We start from the raw sequence: 14561 nt of genomic DNA on the forward strand, positions 1-14561 counted from the left end.
GTACTTGAGTTGATGGGCAGGGATGACTCAGCTAAGAAGACATAGCTGGGGAACCTCTTAGAAATATGCTTTATTACCTGCACAGAGATATCACTGCCCCCCTCTAAAGTATCACTATTTGGGGGAGGGAGTCTTGGGGGGTGATGGGAGGTCCTGAGTCATGGCTTCCACATACCATATGGGCAGGAAGGCATAGGGTGCATCTCGGTGTACAGACACAGTGACTGGGCCGCCAGGCTCCCAAGAGAAGAGGTGAACAAGTCTGGGGGGCAGATGGAGGCATCAATTAAGGGCTGGAGGCTGGATCCTGGGATCCACAGGGGAGGAACAGAGCTGAATGCCTTACCTGGGGTCATCATGGACAACTGTGCTCTGGGCAAAGCTAAGGAAGGCAGCACAGAAGTTCATGCACACAGAGGGATTCCAGCCATCACGGTCATTCTGGAACAGGCAGAAGAGGAGGCATAAGACTGGCAGTTGGGGTGGTAGGAGGAGGGGAAGACAGGCTGCTGCCCTGGACATTAGACCTGTGGTCTTGGTGTTTGGGGATACGATGGGAGCTACAACACCATTCCCTTACCCTAACATATTCAAACATCTCCATGGTAGGAAAGGTCTTGAGAGAAGAGACAAAACCTTCTGGGTTACGGAAGCCAGCAACAACATTCGGGACCCCTGGGAGGAATGACTGAGCCCACCATTTCAGAAGCTTGTGTCTGTCAGGAAAAGCAAGGGGTCAGTGGCGCCCCTTGTCTACCATCCATTCTGCCTTCACCCTCCTCCCCAAGTCCCTTTCCCAGCCTTCAAGTCTAGGCTTTCGCCCTGCCGACCCCTATCCTGAACCTGTAGAAGCTCCTCCATTGGCCAGGGCTGTGCATCTCCTTGGAGGTCTTGAGTTCCACATAGCAGGTGGGGGGCTGTGTGGATGGGGCCTGGGGGTCTGTGCAGTCTACCTCCCCTGAGAAGAGCAGAGGGTGGCTTCCCAGGCGGCTGCGTAGCACAGAGCAGAAGGCCACGTTGGTGTTAACCTCCCCAGAGGGGTCTGGGGAGCTTCCAGGTTTGTCTGCGTAAGGAGAGAAGCAGCAGCAGGGTGGGGTCTCTCAATCTCTGGGAAGGGGAAAGGGGCTATGAAGCAGGGGCAACTCACCTGCACACATGTACTGCTCAAATTTGTATCCCATGTACATAAGCTCCCGGAGGAGCAGCGGGCGAGCAAGCCTCTGAGCCCGAGCGGCCGGTGTCTCCACCTCACTCAGGTATAGTGTTCCCTGGAACCGGGAGGCTGCCAGCTGCCAGCCCTCCTGCTGCTCATACGGTGTCGTCAGCAATTTTGTCAGGTGCCCCCGCCAAGTCACTATGGCCCCTGCCAGCCAGCCTGGACCCCTGAGAGAGAGTTACAGTCTGACGGTCTGACTCAAGCATTAGTGAGATGCTCCCTCCCAAGAATAGCCTGTTTTTTTCTAAGGAGTCATTCTCACCCCAGCTTTGGCTCCTAATTTTAGAGGGTAGGTGCATGTCTCCAGATCTACTGCCCGCTATGCTTTGCTCACCCCTCCAACTGGCCTCGGTGTTCCAGAAGCCAGCACAGCAGGTGGTCCAGCCTTTCTTGGACCTCCTCGTCCCGGGGCTGGTATCGATCCGGGTATCCGTCTCTGAGGTCAAAGTTGGGGCCTGGACCATTGGTGGGGGGTGGGCTGTAGTAGCGTAGGGCTCGGGCATCTCCATGGTACTGGCGTTGAGCATCCAGGGAGAAGCAGCCCAGTTCCGAAGGGCGCCGGTAGAAAGGAAAGGGCCCAGAGTAGAGGGCAGGGTCTGTTGGCAGAGAAGGTGCTGGACGGGGTAGTTTGTTCCGAGGCTCAGCTACCTCTGTCTTCCCAACTTCTCTCTTGGTCCCCCTGGGCTCCATGAAGTCCTACGGGAGGCAGGGGGAAAGAATTTCCATTTTACAGAGGAGGCCTGGAGAAGGGTGAATGTGGTTTAGGACTAAGCGAACCACCTGATCGCAAGGCTCCGGCCGTGAAACATGCAGGCCTCCCAGACGGCACCTAGGCCAAGCTCTCATCCTGCCTCTTTCCTTGTCCTTTACCCACCCTCCCTTCAGGTTCTCCTGCAGTGAGGTTAGGAAGGACGTCTGCGCTCAGATCAAGAATTTGGTTACCTCAATGCCCGCGCAACTTGCACCTCTGTAGAGCTCTGACGTCACAGAGGCCGAAGGATGCAAAAGTGGTTTTTCTGCTTTCGATGATGCAATCATTCAGCGACAGGCGGGTAAACCCTTGGCGGGGCGGGGGAGGTATGAGCTTCCCTCAAGAGGTTGATCCTAACGTGGTCACCGGCGCCCCTCCACGCCGCACACGAGTCCCAGGGAGTGCGTGCTCTTGGAGGGACCCAATCCGCTGTAGGCGTGGGGCCCGGCCCGGCGGAGGTGATGCTGGTATCTGCGTCGGCAAGGGCCCCTTCCAGCACGGGCCTGAGGGGTGACAAGTTGACGCCCCTTTCGTCATCACGTCTTGGTACATACGCTGTGTCACCTGGTCTACTGGAAGGGACGCCCGGGGAAGCCGTACGTCACTGCTCTGCGCCGGAAGACCCTATTATCCGGTTATCTTCCCTCTACCTCTACCTCTTCCCCGGTATCATAAAATCCCGGGATATGAGCCGGAAGAGGCATCGCCTGGTCTCGGAGACCAGTGGACTTAAGAGGCGGCAGAAACGAGGGCCTGTGGAATCGGATCCTCTGCGGGGAGAGCGAGGTAACCATGGCAACCCCGGGGCGGGGCTAAAGACCCCAGCTGGGCGGGGCCTCGCTTCCGGTGGCCGAGAGTTTTGTGAGAACAGCGTCCCTGCCCCAGTTCCCTGTCAGTGACCCGGTTTCTCTGCCCAGGGTCGGCGCGCGCGGCTGTCTCAGAGCTCATGCAGCTGTTCCCGCGAGGCCTGTTTGAGGACGCGCTGCCGCCCATCGTGCTGAGAAGCCAGGTGTACAGCCTAGTGCCTGACAGGACCGTGGCCGACCGGCAGCTGGTGAGGGGCATCGGTGCGACGGCCGGAGGCCCCTTTCCTAACTCCTAAATTTTCCTGTCACTCAATCACTCCGTCAGCCGTTCAGCAAGCTTTAGGCCTTTCAGGGGAGGGAACTGTGCCAGGCACTGGGGTGCCACAGAGAACGCTACAGACCCTGTTAAAAGGCCCGCAGAGAGTACAGGGCATTTCAAATCTGGGAGGTAGAAGAACGAGGGTTTTGGGGAAACCGAGTCATGGGGCATGGTTTCCCCTTAGGAGTGCAGTTCGACAGGCCTTGTACATCAGTGTGGTTTCCATCTTACACTGAGGCGATGAGCTTGTAGAGAATGTCATAGAGGAGAGGGAATGGTGTATTGGAGTTAGTGGATGAGGCAGAGGGGTCAGCTAAGAAGATACTGCATTTGAGAAGTGAAGGCCTAAACTAGGTCAGTGCAGCAGGGAGGGAGAGGAGAGTGAGGAAGAGGGAGGAGTCGAGGACAACTCAGACTTTCCAGATGACTGTGTGTCTGGTGATATTAGGAGCACATTTAGTTGTTGGAGTGCAGATGATGTGTTTAATTTTGTACAAGTTGAGTTGATGGTGCATGTGGAGCCTCCAAAGACAAAAATTATTAGGCAGTTAGATATGAGAGTTGGAGAGAATTCTGGGCCAGTGATGTAGAACAAGTCATGGAGGTGTGAATAGCAAGTGGTTAATTCTGTGTATGTGGGTGAGATTCAGTAGGAAGCGTGGGTAGAGGAGTGATTTCTAACCTTTATATAAGCGTTAAAAGGTGATAAAAGCTGTGGCTATCTCTTCAGAAAAATGCATGCATGTCACATATACACAGAGTATATGTACAGTTAAGGGAGATATATTTCACTAATCCTCCAAGGTCTGTGGTTAAGGACTCCAGATTTAGAGTGGAAGATAATAGGGTCAAATCCATAATCCTCGGAAACACTATCATTTAAGGCAGTGTTACTGAATGTATGACCTCAGTTATTGCCTGTGTTAAAATTACATGGGTTGCTTATTAAAAGCATATAGGTTCCTGGGACTCATCCAAGGTTAATGAATTACGATCTCTTGGTAGATTTGGGAATCTACATTTTTGAACTGTCTCAAGGACTTTTTAAGTGTGCCTTAAAATTTGAGATCCACTGATGAAAAGGGAAAGCAGAAGAAGAGGAATATATGACAGAGGCAGAGAAAATTGCCTAAGTTAAGAGGAACCCAGAGGCTGGCACAGTGGCTCACACCTGTAATCCCAGCACTTTGGGATGCCTAGGTGAATCTTTTGAGTTCATGAATTCAAGACCAGCATGGGCAACATGACAAAACCCCATCTCTACAAAAAATACAAAAATTAGCCAGGCATGGTGTTACATGCCTGTAGAACTACTGGGGAGCCTGAGGTGGGAGTACTGCTTGAGCTGGGGAGGCGGATGTTGTAGTGAGCTGAGATAGTACCACTGCACCCCAGCCCGGGTGACAGAGCTAGACCTTGTCTCAAAAAAAAAAAAAAAAAAGTAACCCAGGAAGAGGACTATTGTGAAAGTAAAGAAAATTTTGAGAAAGTGAAGTAGTTGGCAGTATTACAACCTGTGATTCAAGCCAGTGCCCCATGTCTAAGAAGAGGGAAGAGGTAAAGTAAAACGTAAACTGAAATCTAAGCTGAGTGTGGTGGCTCATACCTGTAATCCCATCACTTTGGGAGGCTGAGGCAGGAGGATAGCTTGAAACCAAAAGTTTGAGACCAGCCTGAGCAACAAAGTGAGACCCCCCCATCTCTATTAAATAAATAAAATAAAACACAAAAATTCTTAGCTGAGCATGGTAGTGTGCACCTGTAATTCTAGCTATTTGGGAAGTTGAGGCAGAAGGATTGCTTGAGCCCAGGAGTTTGAGGCTGCAGTGAGCTATGATGCATGACTGCACTCCAGCCTGGGTGACAGAGTAAGACCCTGTCTCTAAAAAAATGAAAATGAGGCTGGGCATGATGGCTCATGCCTGTAATCCCAGCACTTTGGGAGGCCAAGGTAGGCAGATCACTTGAGGTCAGGAGTTTGAGACTAGCCTGACCAACATGGAGAAACCATGTTGTAATTTGTACTAAAAATACAAATTAGCTGGGTGTGGTGGTGCATACCTGTAATCACAGCTACTCAGGAGGCTGAGGCAGGAGAATCCCTTGAACTAGGAAGGTGGAGGTTGCGGTGAGCTGAGATCACACCATTGCAATCCAGCCTGGGCAACAAGAGCAAAACTCCATCTCAAAAAAAAAAAAAAAAAAAAAAAAAAAGATAAAAAAACAAGAATAAAAGAAAAAAGAAAGAAAGAAAAGAAAAAGAAAAAAAAATGAAAACAACAACAAAAAAACCCCGAACTGAAATCTGCATTTAGCAGGTAGAAGTTTAATAGTGATCTGTCAAGAAAAGAGGGAAGAAAAGGAAGAGAGAGCTAGGCTTCCTCACTAAGGCTCGTTTTAGGAAGCATGCTAGATGGAACCACTCCTTAAAGAGTATTTGTTTTTAATATATTGGTGTTAGCTTTTATTTTTAAAAACCTTTGAAAATTGCAGAATGAAAATACAAACATACGTAATTTAAATAATGTTTATAAAGCAGATACCCATCTAGCCACTGCCTAGGTCAAATTATAGAACATGGCCAGTATCACATGTATATTCTCTGATCAAAACATCTCTGATCAGAATGTTCCTGGGAGATGACTGCTATGGTAATTGTTCCCTTAGTTCTCATTCTCTTTTGTTTTTTGAGATGGATTCTCGCCCTGTCACCCAGGCTGGAGTCCAGTGGTGTGATCTCAGCTCACTTCAATCTCCCCCTTCCGGGTTCAAGTGATTCTTCTGTCTCAGCCTCCCAAGAAGCTGGGACTACAAATGCATACCTGGCTAATTTTTGTATTTTTAGTAGAGGTGGGGTTTCATCATTGCTGGCCAGGCTCATCTTGAACTCCTGGCCATCTTGGCCTCCCAAAGTGGTGGGATTACAGGCATGAGCCACAGTGCCCAGCCCCCTTGGTTTTCTTTATACCACTTATGTGTGTAAACAACATGGCTTAATTTTACCCATTTTTAAACTTCACATAAATGAAATCATACTGTATGTCTTACACTCCATTCATGCTGCTATAACAAAATTTCTGAGATTGAGTAATTTATAAACAACAATTTATTTCATGTTTTAAAGGCTGGAAAACCCAAGATCAGACACCAGTAGATTCAGTGTTTGGTGAAGACTGGCTCTTTGCTTCCAAAATGTTACTGTGTTGCTATGTCCTCACATGGCAGAAGAGAGAGAAAGGCCAGGCAGTCCCCGAAGCTTTTTTTTTTAGACAGAGTCTTGCTCTCTCGCCCAGGCTGGAGTGCAATGCCACAACCTTGGCTCACTGCAACCTCTGCCTCCTGGGTTCAAGCGATTCTCAGTAGCTGGCATTGCACGTTCCTGCCACCATGCCTGTCTAATTTTTGTATTTTCAGTAGAGATGGGGTTTTGCCATGCTGGCCAGGCTAGTCTCGAACTTCTGACCTCAGGTGATCCGTCCTCCTTGGCCTCCCAAAGTGTTGTGATTACAGGCATGAGTCACTGTGCCCAGCCTGAAGCCTCTTTTATAACGACTGTTCAAGAGAGTACAGCTCCCATGGCCTAATCACCTCCCCAAGGCCCCATTTTTTTTTTTTTTTTTTTTTTTGAGGCAGGATCTCTCACTGTCTGGAGGCTGGAGTGCAGTGGTGCACTCAGCTCACTGCAGCATTGACCTCCCAGACTCAGGTGATCCTCCCACCTCAGCATCCCAAAGTTCTAGGATTATAGGCATGAGCCACCGTGCCTGGCCCCAACATATGAATTTTAGAAGCACATAACTTGTTTGATTTTCCAGGTGCACAGCTGGAGAGCAGTTTGTCTCAGGATGAAATATATCTTTGAGTGTCACATATCTGATTTAGATGATATTTAGAGTGGACTCAGGGCTTCAGACTTTTGAAGAGGTGCTGGAACAAGTTAAGACTTTGGGAGCTATTAGGATGGTATGAATGTATTTTGCATGTGAGAAGGAAATAAATTTGGGGGCACCAAGGACAGAATGCCATGGTTTGGATGTGTGTCCCTCCAAAATTCATCTGTTGGAATCTAATATGCAATGTGATAGTATTAAGAGGTGAGGCCTATGTGAAGTGATTAAGTGATGAAGGCTCTGCCCTTGTGAATGGATTAATGCCCTTACAAAAGAGGCGTCAGGCTGGGTGAGGTGGCTTCCGTCTGTAATCCCAGTAGTTTGGGAGGCTGAGGCAGGTGGATCACCTGAGGCCAGGAGTTCAAGACCAGCCTGGCCAATATGGTGAAACCTTGTCTCTACCAAAAATACAAAAATTAGCCAGACGTGGTGGTGGGCGCCTATAATTCCAGCTACTCAGGAGGCTGAGACGAGAATCGCTTGAACCTGGGAGACGGAGGTGGCCATCAGCTGAGATGGTACCACTGCATTACAGCCTGGGCAACAGAGTGGGACTCCATCTCAAATAAATAAATAAAGCCAGGCATGGTGGCTCATGCCTGTAATCCCAGCACTTTGGGAGGCTGAGGTGGGCAGGTCACCTGAGGTCAGGAGTTTGAGACCAGCCTGGCCAACATGGTGAAACTCTGTCTCTACTAAAAATACAAAAATCAGCCAGTTGTGATGGCATGCATCTGTAATCCCAGGTACTCAGGATGCTGAGGCAGGAGAATCACTTGAACCTGGGAGGCAGAGGTTGCAGTAAACTGAGATTACACCACTGCACTCCAGCCTGGGCTACAGAGCAAGACTGTCTCCAAAAAAAACCGAAAGTAGTAAAAGAGGCTTCAGAGAGCTGCCTGTTCCTTCCATCATATGAGGATACAGTGTTCATCCTCTTCAGAGGACGCAATAAAAAGACATCTTAGAAGCAGAGACTGGGTTCTCAGTAGGCACTGAAACTACTGGTGCCTTGATCTTGGACTTCCAGTCTTCAGAACTGTGAGAGAGAAATTTATTTTCTTTATAAAGTACCCAAACTCATTTTGTCACAGCAGCAGGAATAGACTAAAATACTGTATTTATTTATATGTTTGTAAATTGAATATTTTTGAGATTTTTCCAAGTTATATGTAGGTATAGTTAATTGATTTTCATAGATTTTCAGTTTATGAATATATCCCAATTTTCCATGTTAGTGAAACAAATTCTGTTTTTCAGGGAATTTGTCAATTTCATTAAAAATTTTTAAGTTTATTGGCATAAAGTTTGTAATTGTGTTATCTGTTGGATCTGTAGTGATGACCCATTTTTCTTTCTTTCCTTTTTTTTTTTTTTAAGAGATAGGGTCTTGCTATGTTATTCAGGCTGGAGTGTAGTGGTACAGTCATGCTCACTGCAGCCTTGAGCTTCTGGGTTCTAGCAATCCTCCCACCTCAGCCTCCTCAGTAGCTAGGAAGCTAGGACTATAGGCATATGCCACCATGCCTGGCTAACTTTTTGTCTGTTTGTTTGTTTAGAGATGAAATCCCACTATGTTGCCCTGGCTGGCCTTGAACTTTTGGCCTTAAGTGATCCTCCTGCTCCTGTCTCCCAAAGTGCCAGGATTACAGGCATGAGCCACTGCACCCAGCATTCTTCATTCTTTCTGTTGGCTATCTGTGCTTTTTCTGGTTCCTCCTATCCTTTCTCTTGTCAGTTTCACCAGTGAGTGGCTTATTCTTTTAAAGAATCAACCTTTGGCTTTGTTGCTTTCTTTGCATGTTTTTCTGCTTTTTCTCCTTTGGGGTTTATTTTACTTTATTTTTCCTATTAATTTTCATCCCTTCTTTTTTAGTATATGCATGTAAGGCTGTAGTTTCCCTTCTAAGTAGTTATATATGTATCTCTCTCTCACACACAAATTTTGGTATATATTTTCATTGTTATTGTTATTATTATTATTGATATGGAGTCTGGCTCTGTTGTCCAGGCTGCAGTGCAGTGATGCAGTCTTGGCTGACTGCAACCTCTGCCTCCCAGGTTCAAGTGATTCTCCTGCCTCAGCATCCTGAGTAGCTGGGACTACAGGCATGCGCCACCACAGCTAGCTAATTTTTGTATTTTTAGTAGAGACAGGGTTTCACCATGTTGGCCAGGCTGGTCTTGAACTCCTGACATCAGGTGATCCACTTGGGGCCTCCCAAAGTGCTGGGATTATAGGCATAAACCACCGTGGGATTACAGGCATGAGCTACCACGCCTGACCTATATTTTCATTATTAATCATTTTTAAATATCTTTTTTTTTTTTTTTTTTGACAGAGTCTTGCTCTGCCACTCAGGCTGGAGTGCAGTGGCATGATCTTGGCTCACTGCAACCTCTACCTCCCAGGTTCAAGCGATTCTCCTGCCTCAGCTTCCTGAGTAGCTAAGATTACAGGCACACACTGCCCTGCCTGGCTAATTTTTGTATTTTTGGTAGAGATGGGTTTTCACCATCTTGGCCAGACTGGTCTTGAACTCCTGACCTCGTGATACACCTATCTTGGCCTCCCAGAGTACTGGGATTACAGGTGTGAGCCACCTCACCAGACCCTTCTAAGATTTTTCCATCTTGCCTTTTACATTATGGGCATAGTTTTACTTTTTTTTTTTGAGATACAATGGCATGATCTTGGCTCACTGTAACCTCTGCTTCCTGGGTTCAAGCAATTCTCCTGCCTCAGCCTCCTGAGTAGCTGGGATTACAGGCATGTACCATCACACCTGGCTAATTTTGTATTTTTAATAGGGATGGGTTTTTACCATGTTAGCCAGCTGGTCTTGAACTCCTGACCTGAAATGGTCCATCTGCCTTGGCCTCCCAGAGTGCTGGTCTTTTTTTTTAAATAGTCGTTTTGATAATTCCACTATTGCTTGTCTTTTGGGGTTTGTTTTTATTGTCTCTTTGGGTTTTGTTTCCTTGTGCACCCAGTTATTTTTGAAAATGTTCTGGGCAGATTTGCCTTTATTGATAAATGCCCTTCATGTTCCAATTCCTTTTTTTTTGAGACAAGATCTCACGCTGTCACCCAAGATGGAATACAGCGGCATGATCTTGGCTTACTGCAACCTCCACCTCCTGAGTTCAAGTGATTCTCCTGCCTCAGCCTCCTGGGTAGCTGGGATTACAGGCACCTGCCACCATGCCTGGCTAATTTTTATATTTGTTTGTTGGTTTGTTTTTGTTTTTTGTGAGATGGAGTTTCCCTCTTGTCACCTAGGCTGGAGTTCAATGATGCGACATTGGCCCACTGCAACTTCCATCTCCCAGGTTCCAATGACTCTCCTGCCTCAGCTTCCTGAGTAGCTGGGACTACAGGTGCCCACCACCATGCCCAGCTAGTTTTTTTGTATTTTAATAGAGACAGAGTTTCACCATGTTGGCCAGGCTAATTTTTGTAGTTTTGATAGAGACTGGGTTTCATCATGTTAGCTAGGCTGGTCTTGAACTTTTGACCTCAAGTGATCCACCCTTCGTGGCCTCCCAAAGTTCTGGGATTACAGGCACGAGCCACTGTGCCTGGCCCCAGTTACTTTTGTTGTTGTTGTTATTGTTGAGATGGAGTTTCACTCTGTCACCCAGGCTGGAGTGTAGTGGCATGATCTCGGCTCACAGCAACTTTCCGGGTTCAAGCAATTCTCCTGTCTTAGCCTCTCAAGTAGCTGGGCCTATAGGTGCACACCACCACGTCTGGCTCATATTTGAATTTTTAGTAGAGGCAGGGTTTTCCCATATTGGTCAGGTTGATTGTGAACTCCTGACCTGAGGTGACTACCCACCTCAGCCTCCCAAAGTGCTGGGATTACAGGCGTGAGCCACCATATCTGGCCTATGTAGATGTTGTATTAGTGATAATTCCTGTTATCTTGTGAGCTCTTTAGTGTCCAAACAATTTTTCTTTAAGAGACAGGGTCTCTGTTGCCCAGGTGCCATCATAACTTACTACAGCCTGGGTCAACTGATCCTCTTGCCTCAGTCTCCCAAGTAGCTAAGACTACAGGTCTGTGCCACCACACCTGGCTACATTTTTACATTTTTTATAGAGATGGGGGTCTCACTGTGTTGCCCAGACTGGTCTAGAACTCCTGTCCTCAATTGATCCTGCTACCGAAGCCTCCCAAAATGCTGGATTACACGCATGAGCCACCGTGCCTGGTCTTAAACATTTTTAAATAACATTTTATCCAACATTTTAGTTAATTTTCAACAGGTGGATTAGTTCTTACTATATTCTGGTAAACAGAAGTCCTTGTTTATTTTTATTTATTTTAAACATTGAATCCCATACTCCTCCCCACCTTATCCCACCCAGGATTTAGATTGCTAATGTTTTGAAGTCAGAGCCTGCGTTTTAATCACTATTTTATCTTAGTGCCTGGTCTTAGAAAATTATATTGACTGTTTAACAGACCATTGATAAGGCAGGTGAATGAGAGGGTGGGTAGCTAGTTGGAAAAGGCAACTTGGTCATTTGCCTGATTACCTTCCCACACAGTTTTTCCTTTACTAAGAGAAAATGCCCCAATATTGGCAGACAAAATTTCCCTGCCTGAGAGTGTCCAGAGTATAGCAGAGCATCTTACCCTGACACCCCTCTTTTTACTTCCTTCTCTATGGAGACAGAAGGAGCTTCAAGAGCAGGGGGAGATCAGAATCGTCCAGCTGGGCTTCGACTTGGATGCCCATGGAATTATCTTCACTGAGGACTACAGGACCAGAGTATGTGACTGTGTGTGTCAGGGATGCCAGGGGCAGGGCCCGGGTTGGGGGAGACAGGGAAGTTGGGAAACAGAAATAAAAACAAAAGAAAGAATTTCCCTGCCCCCACATCCCATGGAGAGGGCACAGGGCCCTGGTAAGTAGTGAGGGAGAGAGACAGGAGGGAAAGAGGGAGGAGTGAGAGAGGGAGGAGTGAGAGAGGGAAGAGTGGGGAGGGAGATGGGAGAGGAGGGGGAGGAGAAGAAGGAGTAGGAGGAAGAGGAGGAAGAAAGGTATGAGAGGTGGAAGGTCTGAGTAAGAGGGAAGGCAGGAAGAGAAATGCTATCTTGGGGGTGGAGGTTGGTAGAGAGTGAGGGTGGCGACGGACCATGTCTCTCATCTCTGCTTCTAGGTCCTCAAGGCCTGTGATGGCCGACCGTATGCTGGGGCAGTGCAGAAATTTCTAGCTTCAGTACTTCCGGCCTGTGGGGACCTTAGTTTCCAGCAGGACCAAATGACACAGACCTTTGGCTTCAGGGACTCAGAAATCACGTGAGACTTGTGGAACCAACAAAGTCAGGCATCTGGCGCCTCCCTGCCTCCCTCCAGTTCATCCAGCCTGTCCTGTGTTTTCTTGATGAACCTGCCAAAAAAGCTGTCAAAAAGCTGATTCTTCTTTTTAATAAAATGGCCCAAGTTTGTATTCCTCCCTACAAGAGAGGAGGCCTGTCTCACCTGGGGCCTTAGAAAGAGCCCTGGAATAGAGTTCAGTTCTGGGTGGCTTATCAAAAGCACACAGGGGCCTGGCAGGAACCATGAACACTTGAGGTAAATCATACTGGGACTAAGAGGATAGTGAATGGTAGGAGTTGGGATACCCCTAAACATTCACATTAAAACATAAAACCCCCAAAGCTAAGAAACAACTGGGCAGGAGCTAAATAAAATCATTTTCAGAGGCTGTATCTGTCTCAGGCCTCCTACGTTGTAACCCATAGAATAAGTGGAAGCATTTGAAGAACTGTAGCACTGGTCTCACATGGGCAGACACACTCTCAGGGAGATGTGGTGGGAGCCATGGCATTCTCTGCCGCCAGTCCCCTCCCGGGACTTTACTGTGGGCCGGGAGGCGGTGGCAGGAGCACAGCGTGGAAGACCTTGATTTCTCTCCTCGGTCCTAAGACTGAGTGTGTGTCAGGACATGTGCTCAGGGAAGAGAAGCTATTTAAATGAACAAGTAATAGCAACAGGAAAAGAAAGAATGGAGGGAGGGCAGTCCAGGCCAGGGGCCCGGAACAAGCAACTGCACCACTGAGGCAGCTGCTGTGAGCAGAGAACCGCCTCAGGTCGGGGTTTTGTTCTCCAGTCTCTCTTGTATGGTTGCCCATGTTTCTGGAGACTTGTGTAAACATTAATGGATGAGGAGGAGAGATGGTTCTCAGAGCCCAGGTCTCATCTCTGCTGGCTTCCCACTGCCCTCAGGCATCTGGTGAATGCTGGAGTCCTCACCGTCCGAGATGCTGGGAGCTGGTGGCTAGCTGTGCCTGGAGCTGGGAGATTCATCAAGTACTTTGTTAAAGGTAACCCATCTGCAGCTGAAGCCTGTAGCCCCTTACCTTTTGGTAGCTCCTCAGGCCTCTAGGCCTTACTCACCTTTCCCCTCTCCTGTGCTACTTCTCCTCCAGGGCGCCAGGCTGTCCTCGGCATGGTCCGGAAGGCCAAGTACCGGGAGCTGCTCCTATCAGAGCTCCTGGGCCGGCGCACGCCTGCCATGGTGCGGCTTGGCCTCACCTACCATGTGCACGACCTCATTGGGGCCCAGCTAGTGGACTGGTGAGTCTTTCTCTGGCCTCTGGCAGATGACAGAGCAATGACCCAAGGTTGGATTTCCTCCCAGCTCACCCTTAATTCCCTAGTAAAGGCCAGTGGCTCTCTGGAACCCGGGAGCATCCCTTCCCAAGTGCTATGTTCCCCTGTCAACTTGGGCCTAGGCACCTGGCTCCAGCCTTGTCTTTCTCTTGCACAGCATTTCTACCACTTCTGGAACCCTCCTCCGCCTGCCAGAGACATGAAGATTCTGCTTATCACTGCTCAGCTCCTCAGAGTGGGCCGGGAGGGGACTGGAAGAGCTGCATGATGGTGGCTGAGACAGGGTCACCTTGGGAAGGCTTGGGAGCCAGGATGAATGTTGGGCTCTTGTCTGTGTAAAGGGTCAGATGTGACTGCTGCTGTTTGCCTGGGCTCCGACCCAGTGGTGGGGCTTGAGCAATGCTTCTCTGCCCTTCCATGGAAAGCGGAACCAGAAATGGTGCCGAGGCTGTGGCTGTTCCCTTTCATGTAAAATGGTGCTGTTATTACTCTGTCTTGAAATAGAAAGTTGGGATTTCTGGGGAGGTGAAGGAGGGCAGGGTTCTTTTCCCTACATGTCATGCTAAAATTGCCAAATAAAGTACCTCTGCTGTGATAGTTTCTGCATGCCCTTTATTCTCTGTGACGTGTGTGTTTGCGTGCCTTGCTTAGGGGTACAGGTGAAGTCTCAGTTTTGCCTTGTTGTTCAGAGAGGAAAGGGGTTAGGGGTTCACTTTGACATTCAGGCCATTCTCCCTGTGGAGTAGGGAGCGTGCACCTAATCTAAACCACAGAATTTCTGTTAGGGCCTACAAAAAGCAAAAGCCTAGTATAGTTCAGTTTGTGTTGGAAGGAAAGGAAGAGACAAGTGTCTTAGAAGCCTGTCGTTTTGTGAGGGCCTTTAAAAATTCTGTGCTTGTGAGCCATGTTGGGCCCTTGTATGCCCATGTAACATGAGATTGTGTGCACC

General features: G+C 48.3%; 2 protein-coding genes across 2 annotated transcripts; one reads left to right on the forward strand and one right to left on the reverse strand.

Moving 5' to 3' along the window:
• Nucleotides 1-50: 50 nt before the first annotated feature.
• DXO (decapping exoribonuclease) lies at nt 51-2490 on the reverse strand. Its single transcript, XM_002746370.6, has 7 exons — nt 2159-2490; nt 1551-1912; nt 1148-1383; nt 844-1063; nt 581-716; nt 347-441; nt 51-262 (listed from the first exon to the last, which is right to left on the reverse strand). Exons 1-7 carry the CDS (start codon nt 2252-2254, stop codon nt 115-117), a joined length of 1293 nt encoding a protein of 430 aa, XP_002746416.2. The 5' UTR covers nt 2255-2490; the 3' UTR covers nt 51-114.
• WHR1 (winged helix repair factor 1) lies at nt 2257-14209 on the forward strand. The gene is made up of 7 exons (XM_017970983.4): nt 2257-2753; nt 2885-3021; nt 11669-11764; nt 12156-12295; nt 13226-13323; nt 13429-13576; nt 13770-14209. The coding sequence occupies exons 1-7, from the start codon at nt 2429-2431 to the stop codon at nt 13813-13815; spliced, it is 990 nt and encodes a 329-aa protein (XP_017826472.1). The 5' UTR covers nt 2257-2428; the 3' UTR covers nt 13816-14209.
• Nucleotides 14210-14561: the final 352 nt, after the last annotated feature.

Source organism: Callithrix jacchus, chromosome 4 (assembly GCF_049354715.1).
Source record: "Callithrix jacchus isolate 240 chromosome 4, calJac240_pri, whole genome shotgun sequence".
NCBI classification, from domain to species: Eukaryota; Metazoa; Chordata; class Mammalia; order Primates; family Cebidae; genus Callithrix; species Callithrix jacchus.